A 23,362-nucleotide genomic window follows, 5' to 3' on the forward strand; every position below is an offset into this window, starting at 1 on the left:
TTACACAGCCTTCTCTTATCCTTCTGAATCGTTCTCTCTCCGTGAACAGGGCCTGCCGTAAGGCTCTCCTTCTTTTCACGTGACCGAGGTGACTCGCTTTCTCGCTCGGCCCCGCTATCCCTCTGTCTTCCTCTTTCCTGCTCGAACTCGTGACTCGTCGGTGTTCGGCCGGTGCCTCTCGCGGCACCTCTCGCTTTCACTCGTCCGTGTGAAGAGGCTATCGCGGGCCCTGAGAGCTCAGTATCCGCCGGACCGTCGCGTGGTTCGATGTCGTGCACGCGCCACGACCGGTGCCTCGTCTCGGAGTAGAAAGAAAGTGTTTCTTTCCCGTCCTTTTTTCCCCATTTTCCTGTCTCCACCGAGTTGTTGTTGTTTCGCAGCCGTTCGAGATATCGTATTTCACTGTTTTCGGGCCGGCCAGATCTCTCTGTGGGCACGCGTGACCTTTGTAAAAATAGTGATTCGTTCCTTCCTTTCGAGAGTAGATAGAGAAGGAGAAAGATCTCTGGCCTAGGGTTTCTCTCGCGTTGCATCGAACATGGGGAGACTCGACTCGTTCAGGTAAGGATTTTTGCGATTAATTTTATTTGGGAAGAATTTTATTTCGACCAGATTCTCGGGGGTTAGGTCAGGGGTTAAAGTCGTTCTTTTGGGGGGGAGGGGGGATCTTGCTGATGGAATTAAATTTAATTTAACGATTAAACGTAGTTTTGTTTTTATCGACGAGTGCTTTACTCGTTGTATTGGTAAAGGGTATAAGAGATCAGTTTTGATTTTAGTTTCAATTTTTAAAAATAACGATTGTTTATGTTATTGGCGTGAATGTCGAAGTGTAATTTTTCAATTGATAACTCGAGTTGTCCTGACACGACTATGTACTATGATTTTTGATAGCTCAAGATAATTTATTACTAGGGAATTCTAAGGGTAAAATTTAAAAAATAAAAAGGGTGAAAAGATGGATTTTTATTTATTTTCATGTAATTTGTAACGAACGAATCAAACTGTATTATCTATTTTATTTCTCGAGAAATATTTTCCTCGAGTAATTACTTTGAAAAAATAATTGAAAAATACATCGATATTTTGTGTGACCTCCTTTTGCCGATCTCAACATCAGCAGATCTTTTGAGAAAGTCGTTGAATAACTTTTTAATAAACTCGTCTGACATTTTCTATCATTTTCTCTTCGATATTTCACGTAGCCGATTTCCATTTTTTGACTTTCTTCTCTTTCCCGCTCTCGTTTAAATAATTTTGTTTTACCACGATTTTACACTCTCGTTAATTAAACCGATATTTTTACAAATTTTATAAAATATTGTTCGTAACAAACAAATTTTATTGGATGCTTGTACATATATTTGAAATGATCGAACTATGCGAGAAACTACTAGAGAAACTATTAGAAATTATTCAGAATTTAACAATTATCGTTAAATAATATTCATTTTAAGAGAAGTGCGAACACGAATGAATTGTTTTGCTATACAAAAATTATTAAACGGTACAAAATTTTAAATATAAAAAAAAAAAAAACAAAAATCGATCAAAGATATCGATCCAAAATATCAAAAAATTTGGTAAATGAGAAGAGTTAACTGGTATTACAAGTCTTTCCAGTTTCTCAAATTGATTATAATTCAAAGATTATGCGTTCCACATTACGTAGTAAAAACCACGAAAACTTTCAGAAAATGCACCATTAAGAATCTCATTAAATTTCAAGTCACGAGTCACAGACCAGTCGCGTCTCAATTGTGCTGCCGTTGTTCAGAGTAATACTACAATGAAACTACAATAACACTACAATAGATACAATTTCTAAGCACGTAAGACAGTTCTTCCTAGCGAGTCTGACAACCAAAATCATTTATTATTCTTGTAAAACCCGTTATACGAGTCGTATCATCCCGATATCTATAATATTTTAATTAAAATATGGTATTTAGCATTTTTTCGCGTTTCAAAATCATTTTCTTTAACTCATAACTTTGCGTAGAGGGATCTAAAATCTAGGAATCCCTAGATCTAGAAATATAATTTGTACTCTTTTTAACAAACATCTTTTCGCACGCGTTTAAAAAGAAATTATCAGGAACAACGTATTCTAGAATACTATAATTATCACATCCACATCAACAATTTTATTATTTTTCATTTTTTAAATCGTATCGAAATACTTGAAACTATTCATTAACCTTCGTTTAACCGAGGCCATTACTTTACGTAGAGATATCTAAAATCTAGGGATCCCTAGATCTAGGAATCTAATTTATACCTTTTCACGCATGTTTAAAAAGAAATCTAGAATACTGTACTCCACGTAGTAGATATAAATTAGAATAATCCCAACTCTGAAAATTCCTAATTCGTTCTCAATTCCATCCAGACAGAGGATAGAGAAGAGGAGGAGGGGGTCAATCGCGTGACTCGAAAATTTGAAAAATGGATTCGTCCGTCGACTTTCACTGTTCGCCCGGCCACTTCCTGTCCCGAAAGACCAATTCATCATCGATTCTCATTCCCCGCACGCGTCTGAAACGGCGCAACATTACCACGAGAAAATCTGACATTTCTGTATCGCGTACTCGCTAACACCCACGCGTTACTTAACTCGTTACGTTGATACACGTCAGATCTTAGGCAACCGTGCACAATTAAACGTGTACACACGCAACGAGCGAGGATTCATCAGCCTTCGAGTCTCCTAGTTGTTTCCTAGTTTCGCCCGAGCAACTCGTACATCTCTTATTGGTTTGCGGATGAAATAGAATTCGAGTCGAAAACGGAGACTAATTTTGGAGACACGTATTATTAAAGTCAAAAGAGTGATAAATTTTAATTGTATACACATATATAAAATAGTGATCGTGCTCAACGATTATTAAACGGTAAATCGAGAAAATTTTTACTTGCTCGTGTAAAAATTATGATTAAAAGCAAGAGTTTTAGCAGTTGATAAACGTTTTGCTTTTCCTCTTCATTCAACAAAGTGATACGGAGGAGACGTCATCTCCATAAGGAGCCGTTTCCTTTCCGGTAAATTGTTTGACGTAAATGTCGAAGAGGATCGCGAGTGGATTTTCCTTGCCAATTATCGCTGATCGATCGACGTAATTGAGAATCATTTAATCATTTGTACAATTAGCGTAATTCTTTTATAAGCTCTTTAATGTTAAGAGAAAAATGTCTTTATAAAAGTTTTTATTTGCTCTCGTCGAAAAATTAAAAGGTAAAATTGAATTACGCGGGAGATGAACGAATTCGAAGTAGCTCGAGGAAAATTCGCCCGCTCGCGTCCGACCTATATCGCCTCGTACTACTTGCGCTGGAATCTCCATTTCTCAGTTCTCGAAGCAAATGCTGTCGCCGTCGTTGAGAAAATATCAGTCTTGCGAAATTTTTAATAAGGATTCCGATATTATAACGTCGTCACGCGAGAGAATGATTAATTGTTAAAAAAAATTGTTAATTTTTTATCATGATTATTAATATCTTTAAAAGAAAATCTAATTGGGCCAAATATAATTCAATCGATATCAGATTTTCTTTAACATTTGAGAGTAATTATTAATATTTAAATTCTTTTTGCGGATATAATATAATTCTATTGGATTATTTTGAAAGATTCGTATTTAATAATCATTCGAAGAGTACGTTTTTTCTTATTCGATCGGAAGAAATGTTATTTGGAAACAGAGGAGGAGGAGGAGGAGGAGGATGAACGGTTTGATTGAACCGTGCAATTTTCGATTAAATGACTCGAATCGATGCTTCTCGGAGTTCCATGTCATTTTATCGTGACCGAGAATCTTTACTTCTTTCAATTACGCTAACTACTCGTTGCTTCCTCGATTCAACGAGATATCGATCTCTGATTTCGAAGGACTGCGCGATAAATCACGATGAAAAATCCGAACGTTTATTAAGATGTACAATTTTCTAATTCGAGTTTTTTAAAAATTCGAGAAACGTTTTGTAATCGTGATAACACGATCTTTCAAGTATCTTTTTAGTATCTATAATAATTGAATTAAATTTCGTTTCTTTTCCTTTTTTTAATTAGCCATCAGAAGCAAGCGATTACGAATAATTGAATTTAATGATTAACCTTCGATGATATATTGAATCACAGGATAAATCGCGCGGGCAAAGGTTCAACGAAGCAATAAGAAAAATATTAAAATTCATCGAATCAAATTGAATCTATCTTTCAAATAATATTTCATTCATCGATATTTATTATTTGTATTCCTTTTTCGCAGATAATCGTCTTCTCATCCTTGTAAATAATGTTTATAAATTGCTGCTATTTAGTTATAGCAAGGGATATCCCATGGAATATCCCTAATTAAATTCCAAGCTTGAATAATCGTGTTTCGCAACGTTTGGTTGTGCATTATATAAAATAGACAGAAACTCATTATTTTATACATCGTTAACTTTATTACCATCACTATGGTAATCGTTGCAACTCATTTCAATATAGATTAAACATCACGTTTTAGTCGGCCGATACGTCTACGATCTTACACTTGCATGCGATTTTTTCATCAGTGTTCCATGATACCAGATCGACGCACAAATATTTGAATATCTCTCGTAGAGAAATCGTACAAATGATAAGCGTACGATTACCCTGTTCTCGATCTAGGGATCCCTAGATTCGTTTCTCTGTTAATTTTAATCAAAAGTTCGATCAAGTGCACAAGATTCTGAGTATTTCGATACGAACACGGTCACATGGTCGGAGACATTTCGGGAAATTTTTAAACGGGTCACAGTTGCTCTCCGCGATGTTCAATCGACTCGCGAGTTCCGTTCGATAAGATGTAATTTTTTTCATCTTGCCGTTTGAAAATTTCCTGTTCAGTGAAATTAAGGACACGGTGGAACAGGGGAGACTATCTCGAAGGACGTTGCACTCCGACTAAGAGGATGCTTGTGTTTACAACCGTAGTGGATTTACGGTAGAACGAGCACGTGCGTTATTAAATTATTAATCGTCGTAATCGCTCGTATAGGACGATAACCGTAACACGAGTGTGTTCCACTTTTCGTGAAATTCCACGGTCAGAGTAGCGGTGATCTAGCGTACGAAACGTATGCGAAAATTGGAAACGAAAAGACTCGGATAGGTGAAGTAAATTTACATTTTCTAGGGATCCCTAAAAAAGGAACGATTTCTTCGATAATTTGAACCAAGAATTTCGAGATCTGGGGATCCCTAGATTTCAGGTATATTTAAAATTCGAAAAATCTGAACAAATGGTTATATATTTTGCCTGACTTGTTCATATATTTTGTCGATTGTCAAGTTTCGCGAGAAGAATTATCGAACTAGGAAGACTATACGCGCATGATATAGAAACGAGATGAAAAAGTTGCAGAGAAATCTGTCGAACAATGAAAGTGGATTTCATTGTCGAATGATAGTAGAATAATTATTCTTTTGAGTTTACGATTCTTTAGAGAGAAATTTACCAAACGGCTCTCGTGTATTGACATTGAAACACGATTTTATTGTATTTGTTTAAAGTAAAAGTAAAAGATCCCTGACTCATCACAAGGATTGTGAAATTAATGTGAAAATAGAGGGAAGGGAACGAAATTGAATAGAATTTTATACCGTTACGATGATAAACAATTTATTTCGCAATACATGAAACTTTTATCCAAGATTTCACACGCGAGATTATTAAATTATCGATTTCCTTGCTCCCCCCCCTAATTTCTACAACTGACAATCGGCCAAACCGTGGCAAATGTATAATTTCAATCGTATCTCACTTCTAGTTATTATCCCGTGATACGTCACGAATATGTGAATCGATTCCAAACATACCAGAGCTCCTCTTTTCCCTTTTTTGCGACGAGAATGCATTAACCTCGAACCAGCACAACTACACTTTCTCTCTCGAAACTACCACAGCTATCAGACGCTTTACTCTTCCCAGTCATTTTCGTCGTCCTCGCCGTCCCATTGATATACTCGAAAAAGAGGAAGAGGCATCGTCCAATTGGCGACGTACGCGACGGATCCTTGGCTTTCTCCTCCCGGCGCAGCTCGAAATTTGATAGGGGAAATTATGCCGTGGCGGATTTCCGGGTATACACGCGAAGAATCCGTGGAGGGACGTGGAAATATGATATGGAAAGAAGGCAGAAATTGGCGAAGATGTTGCCGCAATAGAATATTCGTGCTTACAAGGATTACAAGTTTCCCCGGAAGGCGAAATCGAGTCGAAATTACGTTTGGAAATTGGATAAAAATTGTTGGTGATTTTCTAAATCTCCAACGAGTTTAATTATCCGCGGCGTGGGATTTTTAGATGAGAAGAATGGGGCGATTTCGAGCGAAGGAAAAATTGCCCGTTGTTGCCCGCATCATAAAAATTGATCGACAATTCGAGTCTTTGTCTCGTTTCAAAAGATGATCCAAATCTCGAGCTTGTACGCCTAAAATTGCGATATCGATGGAAAGATCGGGCGAGGATCGAGTAATCGATTTTAAAAGAGCAACGACACGCGATCACGCGGCGAAAAGTTACGTAAAATTATTGTCACACCTGCGTGTCGTCCTCTCGCGATTATGGTAAGAAGCGTGCGTAACGAGGATAACGATGTCAAAGACGAGACGAAGTCAAGGAGAGCGACTTTCAACGTAGATCTTTCTTTTTCTCTCCTTCTTATTTTCCCTTTCTTATTTATCACCACTACGATTTTTTGTCAACGTAATCGTGCGCTTATCGATTATCGAAAAGAAAAGAAAATTTCCTCGATCTGGGGAATTCTTCCTCTCAAATTACGTAGTAAAATTTCAATCTTTCTTCTTTCTTCTCTCTCTTATTCTTCCTATCTCCTATTTCCAAAGTGTCGAAACTATCATTCTCTCTTTTTCTCAGGGAACAATAATTAGTCTTACTGTTTCTATCGATGATTTATTCGGTTTAAATGTCATTGCTGCAACCTAACCTAACCGAACGTAAAATTTAAAAAGCGCGCGTGCTGAAATTATCCGTGGTACGATCGTATAGGTCGATAATCCGCCATTCCATTGTTCAATGGGAGCACGTTCTGTATCTTCGATACATAGAATTCTTCGAGGCGTAGAATTATTAAATGGAAAGAGAAATCGAACGGGCGATCGATTGTTTAAAACGTAATAATAGTAATTGATGTATTAATTGCGCATATGCACATTCTTAATTAGAATTTATTTGCATTTTATTTAAATGAATTACAGATTTATTTTTAACCTTCGAGATACGATTGTATTATTGGAAATAGGAAATGCATTCTTTCGCATTGTTATTTAAATATTTATAGTTAAATATTTTTTGGAATTTTCGTTATTTAGAGATGATTCTTTTTTTTCTTTTTTTTTGAATTCGATAAAACAAGAAAGATGCCAAGTTTAAATTTAGGATTTAAGGGAGATGGATTTATAAGAAAAGGAAAAAAAATACTTGTGACAAATATCTCTAGTTGGCAAATGATTTCACCTTTGTTGCATAATAAAAATCGATATCCTTGAGAATCAGAAGAATCGGAAGAGAGGAGAGAGAAAAAAAGAAAAAAATTCAGAAATGACATTCACTTACATAAAAATTAACGAAATGCGCCGAATTTTTGATTTCGTCGCTTTCACTTTTATTCGCCTGCCTCAAATATTTGTAATATGCACAAACTTGAAAAGTTTATTCAATTTCAAAAAAAGACCGAGCAAGCGCACAATTTCGCATGATTTTATATGAAATTTCGAAAAGTAACTTTTTCCGCAATTATTTAAAGAGAAAAGATTAGATACGTTTTTTATTGTTCAAGTTACGTGAACGTATTATTATTTTTGATTAATATTTTCTTTTTTTTTTTTTTTTTTTAAGAAGCATTTCCGAAAGTCACTGAAAAGATGCGTGAAATTTCACGTTGCGACACATCTCGAAAAAAAAAGTACTAAAAAAGATAGCGTATTTGAACTATAGAGATTCGAAAGTTACCAAGAATCAAACGTTATTCGCCGTTTTAAAAGAGATTCGCATGTAAGTTCAAACATATCGCAACATTGCGACTCTTACGAAATATCGCAACTTTGGAAAAAAGAAATAAGTTAAAAGTTTAAGCTCGAATATCTTCGATTGACATCTTTCGAAAAGGAAAAAAATTACTAGATTTATAGAGACTTGAATTGCCCTAATATTTCCCTAGAATTTCTAGCAACGGTGGAGTACTTTCGAATTCGGCAAAAAAATAGTAGATTACATTCGATATCGAAGAATAACGGATTCTAGACAAGACGGTTCAAATAAGGATATCTCAACTGGATTTCAACTGGATAATCGTGGTCACGGCGACCTTCGATCGCGAGTTGGAAAGACTTGTCCGCCACGGATCCGCTTTTCTCATGGGCAAACGTGTCGGGCCACTCTCGACGAACGTCGTCCCAGAAGCACTTTCACCTACGGATACTTCCTCGACATCAACATCGATTTTATTCCCGTTTTATCGCTCGAGGAAACGGCCGACCCTCGCTCGTTCACCGGACCGCTCTTCTTTCCTCCCTTTCCACATCTCGAAATAACGTTTAGGTTAGGTCGACATCGATATCTCCTCGCCAAATTCGTGCTCTGGGATCCAGAGGATGTTACTTTCTTGCATTCTTTTACGATATTTAAACGTGTTTCGGTTTGGGTTTTAGATTAGGTTAGGTTAGGTCGAAATTTGCCGCGAAATTTCAATTTCAAATCGTACAGTTTGCTTTAACTTTCTGCACATTGAAATTTTAAAGTACGATACGTGCAGTTGGTCCGTCGTTTCTATGAAATGTAGTCTCTTTCCCTTCAGGCACTCGAGATTTTCTAATTTCGAAATAACGTTTAGGTTAGGTCGACATCGATATCTCTTCAAATTCGTGCTCTGGGATCCAGAGGATGTTACACACTTTCTTGCATTCCTTTACGATCTCATACTTTTATTTAAACGTGTTTCGGTTTGGGTTTTAGATTAGGTTAGGTTAGGTCGAAATTTGCCGCGAAATCTTTTAACTTTCTGCACATTGAAATTTTAAAGTACGATACGTGCAGTTGGTCCGTCGTTTCTATGAAATGTAGTCTCTTTCCCTTCAGGCACTCGAGATTTTCTAATTTCGAAATAACGTTTAGGTTAGGTCGACATCGATATCTCTTCACAAAAATTCGTGCTCCGAGGTTCAAAGGATATTTATATACCTTTTTATATTCTTTTACTTTGCAATATTTATGCGTAACTTTGGATTGGGTTAGGTTAGGTTTTCGATAAGATCGAAATTTGCTGCAGTTAATTTATTGTTTCCTTTATCCTTATTACGTACTTTCTTGCATTCTTTATGCTAGTTTTAGATTAGGTCACCATTTTTCAAGATGGATTCTTTTACTTTGCGATATTTATGCGCAATTTTGGATTGGGTTAGGTTAGGTTTTCGACAAGATCGAAATTTGCTGCAGTTAATTTATTGTTTCCTTTTCCCTTATTACGTACTTTCTTGCATTCTTTATCCTAGTTTTAGATTAGGTCACCATTTTTCAAGATGGATTCTTTTACTTTGCGATATTTATGCGCAATTTTGGATTGGGTTAGGTTAGGTTTTCGACAAGATCGAAATTTGCTGCAGTTAATTTATTGTTTCCTTTATCCTTATTACGTACTTTCTTGCATTCTTTATCCTAGTTTTAGATTAGGTCACCATTTTTCAAGATGGAATTCCAAACCCCAAAATATTTGCTTTTAACTTTCCGTAGATTTAGTTTCTTCGACAAAGTGCAACATCGAACGATCCAATAAATTTTCGTTAACGGTATTTACAGCAATGATCGAACGAAATTGACCATAAAATATTGTGAAGCGCGTCTTCCAAAGAAAGAACGGACAAGGTCTCTGCCTTGCGCGTTGTGCAAACAATGAAACTAGCGCAAAACGATCGTGCAATCGCTCGAGCAGAATTGCCCAACGCCTTTGATCCTTCGATGCGTTTCTCGATATTTATCCTGTGCAAATCTGAATTCCCCTTTTTCCTCGTCCACTTATTTTTCGCAAAAAAAAAAAAAGAAAAGAAACGTCCCATAAAATATCCCTCGTGGACGAAGCCTGGAAGCACTCTCAAGTACAAAGGGTTAATTTACGACCTTGCTTATCTCGCTTTATAACATTCTCGACTGGATACGAGTCACGAGCACTCGTTGATTCAGTGTCAGTGGGTCAACGGAAACTGGAGAAATCTTTCTCCTCCGACAACGCGCCGTGCCTCTTGCATTTTCACCACCTCCAAAAATCGAATCGTCCAAAAGAACGTCAAACACTCTCCGTGTATATAAATTTCTCGTCTAATCCATCTACTCGATCCCTTCTCCCTTCCTTTCTTTTCCAAATGTATGTATATACATGTATACACACACCTTTTTCCTCTTCTTTTTCTTCTTTTCTTTTTGGACTCGATCCTATTGCACCGGTTACTGTTACTTTCACGTCCCCACGAAGAGAAGTGAACGTACCGATTTTTATTTAAAGCGATTTTTTAGTAACAATGCAATTATCGTCGTTGATAAACTGTATCGGTGAGTGGAGAGAGGGTCCTCACTTTCTTCCCTTTCCCTTCCCTTCCCTTTTTAAGAACTCTGCATTGCCGACAGAGGGATTAAACTAAGAGAGCGATTCGATTGGAGTATCGATTTTCTGAAAAAGAGTTGGATACGAAAAGCTGGTGGAAAAAAGGGGAAAAAAGGAAGGATAAGTATTTATCGATTCGGCTCCTGTTTGCGCGTACACGTTTCTCCTACACACGCGCGCATCCGGTAGCTGGTAAATACCCATCACGCTCGTTTAATAATCATTATGCGCACGATCCTCTCCAACAGATCGTTCTCTCGCGATAGAAACCGTTGAATGTATACCGGTTATTGTGGTTTTTCCGTTGGAAGGGAAGAGAGCTTATCCTTTTGTGCTTCTTCTTGACAAATTATACGTAATATATATATATATATATATATATATATATACATTTTGTTACACACTTTAGAGGATTGGAAATGGCGAGTTGTTTGCAAGCGAATAATTGTTTTTCGAGCCAGTGGAAACTTTTTCTATGGAAATGATTCCTTTTAGACGAGGTGTGCAGCACGTCTCGTAAAATGTCGAGCGAGATTTATTTTGAAAAAGTGGAAAAGCGTATTCTCTTCTTTTCTTCTTTCCGATTTTTCCAGAGTTTTTTGTCAGGGAATTACACGAAGAAGATGAAAGAGATGTCGTGCACTTTCTACGTTAGCCTCTGAAAGTTGCGAGCAAATACGATCTTTTTAATGCGGGAGAAACTTATATTTGTATCAATAACGGCTGAATTGTTGGGATTAATAATTATCAGCGTATAGCACGCTTGATCTGTATCTCTATGATGAGAGAATCAAAACGACAAACTGCGTGGTTTATATAAATTGCATTGATGGAAACTTTTACTTTTACGTGAAAAAAGAAAAAAGAATTATATAAAAATCTTTCTATTTCAAAAATCTCACGCAACGAATTAAACACTTCGCTTGGAACAACTTTTAATAAACCTTCTTATCTAACCCGAAATGGTAATTTCCTTTCCATAGCTTATAAAATCCACGAAGGAATTTTCTTTCTTTCGTTTTCTTTTCTCTTTCCTTTTTTCCTTCCTGGCAAAGCTCGAGTACGGTAGAAAAGGAAATCGTTCGAGACCGGATTAAGAAAGGGGACTACTTCCGCGTTGGAACGAAAATTACTTACCTCTTCGATTCTTAATTGCTCGTTGATCGATGACTGGTGGATCGTTCTGACAAGGTGAAATCCGTGTAAAACCGTGTTTGGAAAATTGTCTCGCTCCGTAAACTTCCTTGCGTATACGTACGAAGATTAAGGAATTACCGACGCACGGTATAGAAAATTTTACTAGAATATCCCTAGGAAGTTTATTAAGTTCGTATATGGAAGTTTTGTTATCGCAGATGAATGGAATGAAAAATTAAATATCGAAACGGAAATCGGGGCGAGAGTCGGAAGTTTTCTCGTTACACAAGAATGTGAAAGTTTTGCACCACCCGGTCGGGGAAGCGAAATTCCGAAAATTCATCCGCGTGTCGAAAATCGATATCGACGATCGGGATGGACCGATCTTCTTCTGGACGTTGAATCGATCCATTCGGAGAAACGAGACGAGGAAAAGTTTCACGCATCGAGCGTCTCGTCGAGCGCGGTGAAGGTGAATAAACGGTGATGGAGAGAAACACAAAGTCGACATTTATTGGCGTGGAAAAGAGAGAAGGAAAAAGAAAAAAGGAAACAAAGTCCGTTCGATTTCCAGAATAAAATAGGAAAGAAAAAAATGTGTGTATATATATATATATAATAATAATAATAATAATAATACGTCGATAAAATGAAATAAAAATAGCGTTATTGCGTAATAACAATAAAATTTCACGATAAAATAATTTGTCGGATGGATCAGATGCTTTTTTACTCGTTAAACTTGTTTTACGAATTATTTTATACATATATATATATACAAATGAAGATGGTTGTCAGGATTTATGAAAGGATACGAGAAAGTGTTATACAGTGAATGAGTTAAGTATCGAGAAAGTAATAATATTGCAGATGAGTAAGATACTCGTCGCAATGAAAGTAACATTATGCGTGAAATCAACGTTGATTTATTGCCAAGAGCGTGCAACATGTCGATCGTTTTTGATATTTCTTTCGCCTGTTACACGAGAATGGAGCGAACCCGTAAAACGGACGAGCGATAAATTCATATTCGAATCTATCCAAATTTTCCGATCCCAATATCATCCCAATCTCGAAATCGAAAATCGTGGCCCACCTCGAACAAGCGAACCCGTTCCGGCTTAAACCCATCACTCCCGTGACCCCGTATCGCGGTTAAGGTCGTCGCGGTTCGAGCTCGGCGATTTAAAAATGGCGCTCGTGTTTTTTCCCACGGATTGGAAAAGAAGGAAAAGAAAAGGGAAAAAGGTAAAAAAATTTCCATACAAACGGACGGCGAGCGTGGCGTTCGAAGAAAAATAACGAGTCTTTATTAAACAGGTTCTCTTTCTTCCACCGACTTTCTTAACGCTTTCGAAAGCCGTGAAAGGAATTTCGTGCCGCGTTCCCCTCGATAACGCCCGATACATGCTTTAATTTCGCTCTTCTTTCCTCTTCCCCTTCGAGGGGACCCGATCTTCTTCCAGTCTCCGACGTATACACAACCTTGGACCCAGAGAGACGCTCGAAAAATTTGGCAACAGAAATTTTCCCTATTTTCGACCGAGCGCATTTTCTCTTCTACGGAAAAGACGAGAGATCCACGCTTGCTCCGGTTTCCGCTTCGCCCCGAGGGAAGAAGACGACCCCACCTTCTCCTTCCGTCCACCTACGTGCGCGCGAATATCGTCGAAAGTCGAAATCGAGGGCCCAGTGTTTCCCAACTCGGCCCCTGTCGAAATGCAACACTCCTCTTTCTCTCCCCGTGTAAATATCGTGGATTGGCAAACGGCCTGCAAATACCAGAAAAGTGCTTTTTCGATCTTATCGTTTCGAGAGCGTGCGATTACGGGGAGCAGACGAAACGGGTGTGAATCAAACGGTATCATCTCGACGCGAAAGAGAATTCAGCCAGTTTGAAAGTTGAGTGAAAGGTTAGGTTTTGGATCGAGTTTGAAGGTTAGGTTGTAATTACGCGTTGTAAGTACAAGGAGATTTGAATGCACGAGGCTCGTTAGAAAAAAGAAATAAAGGAAAATTTGGATGGAAAAGGATCGAGAAGAAATGTTGTAAAAGTTGGGAAGGTTCGTCTATTTTTACGAGCGCTCAAGCGAAAAAGGAATGCGCGAAAGATGTTAAGAAATGAGAATAACGAAATACCTATTCGACGCGATTTATGGTATGAAAGGTCAACGATTACGAAGTAATCGGTGTCTCTCTCTCTCTCTCTCTTCAGATCCTTCTCGATCCTACTCACCCACACACCCGGCTCACTTTCGAAAAAATTCCGCTTAATTCAGTCGTTCTCAACTCTCCGTTCTCTCTTTGTCTTCTCGTAATCTCTCTTTACGGATCGTTGTTATTAATAGATCGATCGGACTTTTCAACTTTTTTCCGATTCGAATTTATGGCGCCAATTTTAAATAATTCGAGGGGAAAGAAAAAAGAAAGGAGGATAATCGATTATTCGTTGCGGAAAAAAATATATAATTAATGCCTTTTCCTAGATTAATCTCTACAACGAATACTTTCATTCATTCAAAAAAATAATTATAAGATTAAGAGAAGTCGAAAAATTTCACCAAGGATTCCTGCTCCTCCTCCTCCTCTTTTCCTTTTTCCTCCACGGAATACACGTAAGAATTACTAGTGCGATAAATTCGCGATAATTTTAACGGTCGGACGATACCATTACCACAGGACGAGAGGGAAAGGTATAAAGTTCTCGACGCGTAACTCGAGATTCGGATGGCAATATAATCGAGAAAGAAAAATTTTTTGCAAGACATCCTCGAACGAACCAGCTCGCTGCTCTTGATCTTTTATGTATATATATATATATATATACCTTTCTCTCTTTCCGTGTCTATCTCTATCCTCCTTTCTCCGTCTGTCTATCCTTTTCCAGCGGCAGAATCCCCCCCTGCTCCCGCGGAGAAAGTATGCGAGGTTCAGTGACGACGACATTCGTGAACTCGCATACCGACGATTTTAAAGATATCTGGAAGCACTCGGCGAATGACGAGAATCGCGTCACGTCGAGTTATACGGTAAAAGCGATATTGTTAATTATATCGCGTGACTCGGTTGGTAAGTAGGCCGCTTCCCTTATCTATGGAGAACGTCGATGAATGGGAAGAAATATTTTTTTTATCGCTTTACGGAAATTACACGCAAATTCAAATATACGAATTCATTCACGCTCGTTTTTCCAAGCATCTGCAAAAGTATTTCTCTCGTAACGGGAAACTAATTTTACGTATCCGTTGCATTTTTTGGAAGAATTTTTGCCAAGATATTGAAGGAAAGTTAAAAAAAAAATAATAATAAATAACTAATGTTGAATTTTTCGTACGTAATTAATTAATTACGATTTATTCGAATATCTTTGGATGACTTCGTATTAAATTGAAAACTGAATTCTTTTTTTCGTTTCCAGATGCAGTTTGGGATTACTGTCGATCGTAACTTTTACGACGCTAGTGGCGATCGCGTCGACGACAGTTCATCAATTCGATATTTCAGGCGAGTAGAAATTTTTAGTAGCAATTTATATTATGTAAAATGAATAACAATGAATGAATATTTATGGCCTGTTTCAAATATTTGCATAATATTCTACCATGTCTTGTTAATAATTTAAAATAATGATAATGAAAATGGAAATTTTTCCGAAAAATCTTGATCAAATGTATAAACGTTTATTTTTTTCTACACTTTTATGAATTATGAATCTTAATCAATTCTTACTTACCGATTATACTAAATTTCACTATTTAAATTTCGATTTGCATATGGCAAAGAATTTGGCCTTCAATTGTGCAAAATTGGAATTTCTCGAAAATTCCCCAATTTGCAAAGTTCAAGGAATATCTCTGCCGCACGTGTTTTGGCAAAATCGTGATGTAAAAAGAAGAAAATAAATATTACGCAACTTTGGAAAGAAACGTTACAACTGTTACAATTTTGAGGGCAACGATCGAAGACAATAGTGAGATTCCTCTCACGCTGTATCGAAAATCGATCGTTGTTGTTGTTGTTGTCGTTGATCGCGATGATGTTGCATCACGAACTTCGACTTGGAAAGAATATCTCGTTAGTATTAAGGAACTCGTTAATGTAATCGTCCTTTGTGTCGCGTGCTAACATGCTAATTAATAATCTTTACGATCAACAAAAAAAAAAAAAAAGATAGTAAATAATTAAAAAAAATTTCAAAACAACAAATTTATTTCGCGAGTGTTTCTTTTTCTTTCTCTCTCCTTTTTCCAAACTGTTAAGAGGATATCGTTGGATAAATTTGTTTTTCATCCACAGATTATCTGTACGGGATAGATCACGATTTACAGGCAAGAGCACGTGCAGGAATCGAGGCCGAAAGATTTACCTATCAAACGAAGGCTAGGTGAGCAGTATCCCCTATCTATTCTCATTAATTTTATAGTAGTAGAAACTTCGATACCCATCATAACGATTTTTACATATTGATCTTTATTAACCATCTTCGTTCTCGCATTTAATTATAATATTTAAAAAAAAGAAAAAAATCACCGTTTATGATAATTTCGTTTCCATTAGTCATTAAAAATGTTTAAGAAAATTTAAAATATTAAAAATAAGTGTTTATGTAAATTATCGTGAAAAGAAACTTGCATTAAAGTATACGTAATTAAATATAATCGAGTGATAAAAATAAGTTTGTTAAATGCGCGATTAAAAAGTAATTATTCGCAGCCGATTGAACACGTTTGAAGAATAATAAATGGCGTCGAACTGCGTCGATTCGTCACTTTCACGTGATTAATTGTGCAACAGAAGCCAGTGTTACTTTTCATTCAAGGTAACGTGACAGTTTCGTTAGGTTCAATGTAATTACCTAATTCGCTCGGCTCTCCTCGCTGAATTTTTCTATCTACTGGAGATATAGAAGGCCGCTTGCTTCATTGAATTTATAATGGAACTCGTCACGGTTGAGTTACTGCAACTTCTTGATGAAAAAAAGATGTTACTTTTCGTGAAATAATTTTTATCCAATTTAAATTCAAAAGAGAAAAATTAATTATATCGTTGTACGCGTTATAATAGTACTCGACTCGATGCTGATACTTGAAATTTATTAAAAAAGAAAGAGAGAAAGAAAGGAGGAAAAAAGTTAGGTTATGTTTCACGCGCGTATCGCAAAGGTACATGTTTGAAAATAATATTTATCCTCGGATAGTGTAGCATCATTTTTCAGAATCCTTACGCAACGTTTCTTTCTTTCCAAAGGAAAGAAACTTGATCTAACTCGTGGAGAAAATCAAAAGCTCGTCAATCTGACGAAACGTAAGAGATCGTTGCAGCGCGCGCAATTATCGAACTATACACCTTTCGCCGAATCGGAGAACGTGTGGTTGAACGTATAGAAAGTGAATCGGAATTGCGAGAAGATACGATCTCCTCTTCTCTTACGAAACCTCGGAAAGATTTATTCCAGAAGAGAGGAACCATGTTGGGAGGAAACGGCGAATATTTATTTATTACGCTTTTGAGTAATTCTCTGAAAGGATCCGAAAGATTCGCTGTCGACGAGTGACTATCTTTTTTGGAATGTCGTTTCGAACAAAGAAACGAAGAGCTTTAAAACGAAACTACTCTTTTCAACGTCTTAAATTTTACATCGAATCGTTACTTCGGTATTCGTCGAATTATCGAATATTTAAATGTAATTAATGACTCGGAGTATTAATAAATATAATCGATAGCCACGAATGATAAAAACCATTCACTTTATCTCTTTTCCTATTCATACTATTGTGAATTATCGAAAATTCGCTGAAATTTATTTCCTGTATTTCAATAAAATTTTAAAATCCCGATAATTAATGAAGAAAACATTTTTTTTCACATTACAATAAAAAATGACATAACCCGTCGTTTACCTCGTTTATTTATGCCCGGAAAAATGCAAATTTCTTCACAAACGCTTCGCGCGAATGCCGAAACCGTAACAAAGGGGCGTGTTTAAATCCATAACGCGACGCAACACAATCACCTTGCCTTTAAACTTCAATTACCATACCTTGTTGTGTCGTTATTATTACTCCTCTTTCATTCGTCAATTCGTTGGACAAACGTAAAGGCAAACAAATAAATCAGTTTGGCAAACAAACGTTGAAGAAAGGATCGCCGACGACGAGATGAGGAAGTCGAAGCCGGGCCGAGAATAATAAAAAGTATCGAAGAGAGCGAACGTGGCGAGCGGTCCGTCCTTCCTGCTCCATTTTCCTTCTTTTTCTCGCCGGTGGGAGCGCCACGAGCGAACTTTTACTTTCATGGCCGAGAAAAGGAGTGTCGGCGTGCCGTCCTTCCGCGCAGCAGCGGCATTTCAACCACGAGGAAGGTTTCTCGTACGACCGTTAACGGTGCTATCCCCTTTCCACGGCCGTGCGTTGGCAAGCGCCACACCGCAGGCCCTACCACTTCCTCGCCACGATCGAAACCATAACGGTAGGCTGGTTTGCGGTATTCCATTACCGATTTCTTTATTTTCGAACGTTTAAATTATTCCACCGGTCGAATATACCTTTTCCTTTATATATACTCGAATATACTTTTTCCTCCTCGTTTCTTTATTTTTTACGAGATAAAATTGATTTTAGGGGCCAAGTCTAGATATTAAATTAGACTTAAATTATTAGATTAAGTCAGGATTAGGCACGCGACTTACTTTTCAACGGATATGGTTGTATCTCGATTTCAGAATCAATTCGTACAATCTTATATATCTTGTTGTGAAACGCATCGCCGGGGGCCTTCCTGACTGACCGAGAATTTTATGCTCATCGTTCTTTGCTCCCTGTCTCCGTGGTTGGAAGGCCGGTTCTTCTTTTTTTCCCCTCTTCCTTCCTTCTTTCTTTCTGTCTCTTTTTTTTTCTTACTACCGATAGAAAGTAGCCACGGTCGGTTTAATTACAAGCGACAGGGTCGCTTCTTGCTCTCTTCCTTTCCTTTTCTACGGAGAAACGAACTGTATCGTCATGCGCATGCGTGTTTGTCACGTGTGTGTACATATATATATATATATATACACACGCTTGAACTTGATTGCCGGATTGCGTGCACACTTTTATTTCTTGTTATTCGAGCGAAGCGTGAAAAATGTTTAGAATTTTTCTAAAATTATGTAACATCCCCCTTACATAATTTTTTTCCCCTCTCCCTCTCTCTCCCTTTTTATATAATAGAACGAGATAACTTGTTTCCAAATAATTTTTCTCATCAAATAATAATAATAATAAAACTAAATTAATCCAACGAATTTCCAAATTAAGGATAAAGAAGACGCATAATATTCTCTCTCTCTCTCTCTCTTTCTCACGCGAAAAAAGATCTCGTTCTTTCGATTATTCTTCGTTCGCAGGGAACTGTAGTTCCTCTAATTGATAATACTGTCATAAGAGCCACGATACAAGTACGGATATTGTTCCCGCGGAGCAATTTATACGTACACGCATAACACGCGATCCTTCACCAATTTGATTTATAGCCGTGCCACATGCATCGGCAGATTACAACTTCTCTTATTGTTGGAAGATTCGAACGTGGGCTCGCATATGACTCATTCCCGTGAATTAATACTTCCTCGTTATTGATGGAGACGACGATAGCGTGAATGGAAAAATTCTTTCTCTTTCGTATCGTTTTTCCCCCCTTTGTCTCATATTCCCCTCCTCTTTCTCTCTCTCTCTCGCGCGCGAACCAATCGATATTAGAATGAAAATGAACGAATTTTATAGATATTTTATAATCATTGAAAAAATAATGGATGGTTTTGAGGATGTTTAAAATATCCATGCATTTTGATTTACACGCGAGTTTTATTTTTAATTGTAATTTTAACCACTCGTCTACGAAGATGGATCAGATATCCCTCTCTTCCACTCGTTTCATGCGAATTATCCTTGGTGCATTTTATTTTTAATTGTAATTTTAACCATTCGTCTACGACGCTTGGAGAAGATGGATGAGATATTTTTTTTTTCTTTTTATTCGTTTCAATAGGTATCAAAATACGAAAGACGCGCCTTGCAGAATCAAAGGGGACAGGCCTTGCCCGCCAAGCAAGTATAGGACACCTTCCGGCACGTGCAACAACGTCAGGCATCCTGTTTGGGGTGCTCGCAGCGCGCCCTTTTTGAAAATGTTGCCACCGGCGTACTCGGACGGTGAGTGATAAATTTCGAACACGACTATTGATCGTTGTTTCTTTTTCCTTTTTTCCTAGTTACTTCCCAGTAAGATTAGATTCGTCGTTATAAATTTCTTTTAAATATTTTCTGCTTATCCCGCGTATGGGATGTGTGGCTGCGTTTTCTAAACGTTGGTTTAGAAAGAATTTCAGAATTATCAGGGATCGTGTATTATCGGGATATCGAGATTACAAGAAAATTGAAAACTCGTAAAAATATACGATGTACAAGATTGAAATGTCAATTTTTTATTGCGACTGCAATCAAACTGAAAGAATTTCTCGTGGAATTTACGAGCTACAATACTAACAAGAAACGTTAATAACTGTATCCGACATCGATAATTATTATAATATAGGAAAAGCGGGTAGTAGCGAGAAATTATCTTTCTTATTGCAAATCATTAAACGAGTCGTACGTGCATACAATTTAATACTTTAAAACTAAACAATTAAATAACTAAAATTATTTATGAATGCCTCATTGAAATTTTATCGAACCTCGCAACATCTCTAATAAACCGTCTCGTGCCTAATTTCATCACGAATTATCTTTTCCCCTTGCAAATCTTAAATTTTCCACGAACGTTCGACATTTTTAAATATTAATCAAGGGAAAAAATTCGAATATTAAAAACTCAAGAAATATCAACAAATATATCTAAATCATCTACAATTATGAAATATTAAAAATTCGATTATTTCTACGAATAACGAATACGTAAAAGTGGCCACTATTCGTGGACCGATCTATGATTCCTCAATCGATAACCAGTTCTAAACGAGTGCCGCAGTTGTACGCACTTCCCGCAACGCGAAAGGAAAGTGAAAATTGGAACGAGGCAGATTCATTTCGAAGAACGTTGGCATGCTTGTCTGGATTAGAAACTGCGAATTAGCATGCTGGAGGGAGCGGAGAGCGAATGAAATAGAGAGTCCCTAGGCGAGCATCGATTGCACCATCGTCGGTGTGAATAATAACCTATAACACTTGAGTTCACCGTTCGATTTGTCCAAGTCTTGCGGATCGAACACAATTGTTCCGGCAATATTTTTCGGGGGAAAGGAGTACACGATAAGAAAACTTTTCTCGAGAAAAAGAAAGTATATTGGAAGAATGAAGTAAACAATGTGCGGTTCGATGGTTCGATGTGATATTACGTGCGATGATTAATTAATTTTGACGTAACTTGAAAGCTGCTGAATCGACACGGTGAGAGTTGATTAAGATAGATTGTACATGTGTATAATTCAATATTATTGGACCTGTTTTCTGGATTTAATTAGTAAGATTTAGATTAGCTGTAAAAGATAAAATATAATAAATAAATGAATAAAAGTGCCAATGAAATGTTGAAGAAAAAGTTAGCTAGATTTGAAATATCGTAACTTTCGAAAGAAATGGAGCAGAATGCTCACTCAAAGCTCATTCTCAACAGAAAAGAGTCTAAAATAGCGTAGGATGCAACAGACTTTTCTGGGTCCTATTCAGTGACGAATTAAATGAGACGAGCGTATCTTGAAACTCAAAAAATTCACTAATCCTCGAAATAGCATAACTTTCGATACAGAAGTCGTAGAATGTTTAGTCAAAGCTCGTTTTAAAGGAGAAGAATTGTAGAATAGCGTAGAATGCCACAATTTTTCCTAATACTGCTTTCTAATCAATGATGAGTGAGTGGAGGAAGAGGAATTGATAAAGAAAAAGAGGAGGATTGATAAAAGAAAGGACAAATGCTACAGTTTTCTCGGAGACTGGTTTCTATACAATGACGAATTAAATGAATGAAGCGATTCTTGGAGAAAAATCACTAATCTTTGAAATGGCATAACTTTGGATACAGAAGGCGTAGAATGTTAAGTGAGAGCTCGTTTTGAAGGGGAAGAATTGTAGAATAGCGTAAAAGTACGGAGTTTTTCCGAGGCCTGCTTCCTATTCAATGACGAATTAAATGAATGAAGCGATTCTTGGAGAAAAATCACTAATCTTTGAAATGGCATAACTTTGGATACAGAAGGCGTAGAATGTTAAGTGAGAGCTCGTTTTGAAGGGGAAGAATTGTAGAATAGCGTAAAAGTACGGAGTTTTTCCGAGGCCTGCTTCCTATTCAATGACGAATTAAATAATTGAAGCGATTTTTGGAGAAGAAATCTCTAATCTTTGAAATAGAATAACTTTGGATAGAAATGGCGTAGAATGCTCAGAGAGAGCTCATTTTAAAGGAGAAGAATTGTAGAATAGCGTAGAAGTACATAGTTTTTCCGGTGACTGCTTCCTATTCAATGACGAATTAAATAACTGATGCGATTCTTGGAGAAAAAATCACTAATCTTTGAAATGGCATAACTTTGGATAAAGATGGTGTAGAATGCTCAGTGAGAGCTCATTTTAAAGGGGAAGAATTGTAGAATAGCGTAGAAGTACGGAATTTTTCTGGGGACTGCTTACTATTCAATGACGAATTAAATAATTGAAGCGATTTTTGGAGAAGAAATCTCTAATCTTTGAAATAGAATAACTTTGGATAGAAATGGCGTAGAATGCTCAGTGAGAGCTCATTTTAAAGGGGAAGAATTGTAGAATAGCGTAGAAGTACACAGTTTTTCCGGAGATTGCTTCCTATTCAATGACGAATTAAATAATTGAAGCGATTCTTGGAGAAAAAATCACTAATCTTTGAAATGGCATAACTTTGGATAAAGATGGTGTAGAATGCTCAGTGAGAGCTCATTTTGAAGGGCAAGAATTGTAGAATAGCGTAGAAGTACACAGTTTTTCCGGAGATTGCTTCCTATTCAATGACGAATTAAATAATTGAAGAGATTCTTGGAGAAAAAATCCCGAATTTTTGAAATAGCATAACTTTGGATAAAGATGGTGTAGAATGCTCAGAGAGAGCTCATTTTAAAGGGGAAGAATTGTAGAATAGCGTAGAAGTACGGAATTTTTCTGGGGACTGCTTACTATTCAATGACGAATTAAATAATTGAAGAGATTCTTGGAGAAAAAATCCCGAATTTTTGAAATAGCATAACTTTGGATAAAGATGGTGTAGAATGCTCAGTGAGAGCTCATTTTGAAGGGCAAGAATTGTAGAATTTCATAGAAGCACACAGTTTTTCTGGGGACTGCTTACTATTCAATGACGAATTAAATAATTGAAGAGATTCTTGGAGAAAAAATCCCGAATTTTTGAAATAGCATAACTTTGGATAAAGATGGTGTAGAATGCTCAGAGAGAGCTCATTTTAAAGGAGAAGAATTGTAGAATAGCGTAGGATCCCAAAGCATTTCCGGAGATTGCTTCCTATTCAATGACGAATTAAATAATTGAAGCGATTCTTGATGAAAAATTGCTTCTCTTGAGATTT

At 37.0% G+C, this 23,362-nt stretch overlaps 1 protein-coding gene and 1 long non-coding RNA gene across 2 annotated transcripts in view; both read left to right on the top strand.

Annotated features, from left to right (window-relative positions):
• Positions 1–227: 227 nt before the first annotated feature.
• LOC107998560 (uncharacterized) overlaps positions 228–23,362 on the top strand; it is a 31,501-nt gene continuing 8,366 nt past the window's right edge. Inside the window, exons 1-4 of the mRNA XM_017057892.3 lie at positions 228–561; positions 15,200–15,285; positions 16,078–16,165; positions 19,804–19,967. Coding sequence (XP_016913381.2) covers positions 539–561; positions 15,200–15,285; positions 16,078–16,165; positions 19,804–19,967 — 361 coding nt within the window. The 5' untranslated portion in view covers positions 228–538. The remainder of the gene's footprint in view (positions 562–15,199; positions 15,286–16,077; positions 16,166–19,803; positions 19,968–23,362) is intronic.
• Positions 16,183–17,507, top strand: LOC133666888 (uncharacterized). The gene is made up of 2 exons (XR_009831714.1): positions 16,183–16,943; positions 17,029–17,507. It is a non-coding gene; the product is annotated as an uncharacterized LOC133666888 (long non-coding RNA).

This window comes from Apis cerana, linkage group LG11, assembly GCF_029169275.1.
Source record: "Apis cerana isolate GH-2021 linkage group LG11, AcerK_1.0, whole genome shotgun sequence".
Classification (NCBI taxonomy): Eukaryota; Metazoa; Arthropoda; class Insecta; order Hymenoptera; family Apidae; genus Apis; species Apis cerana.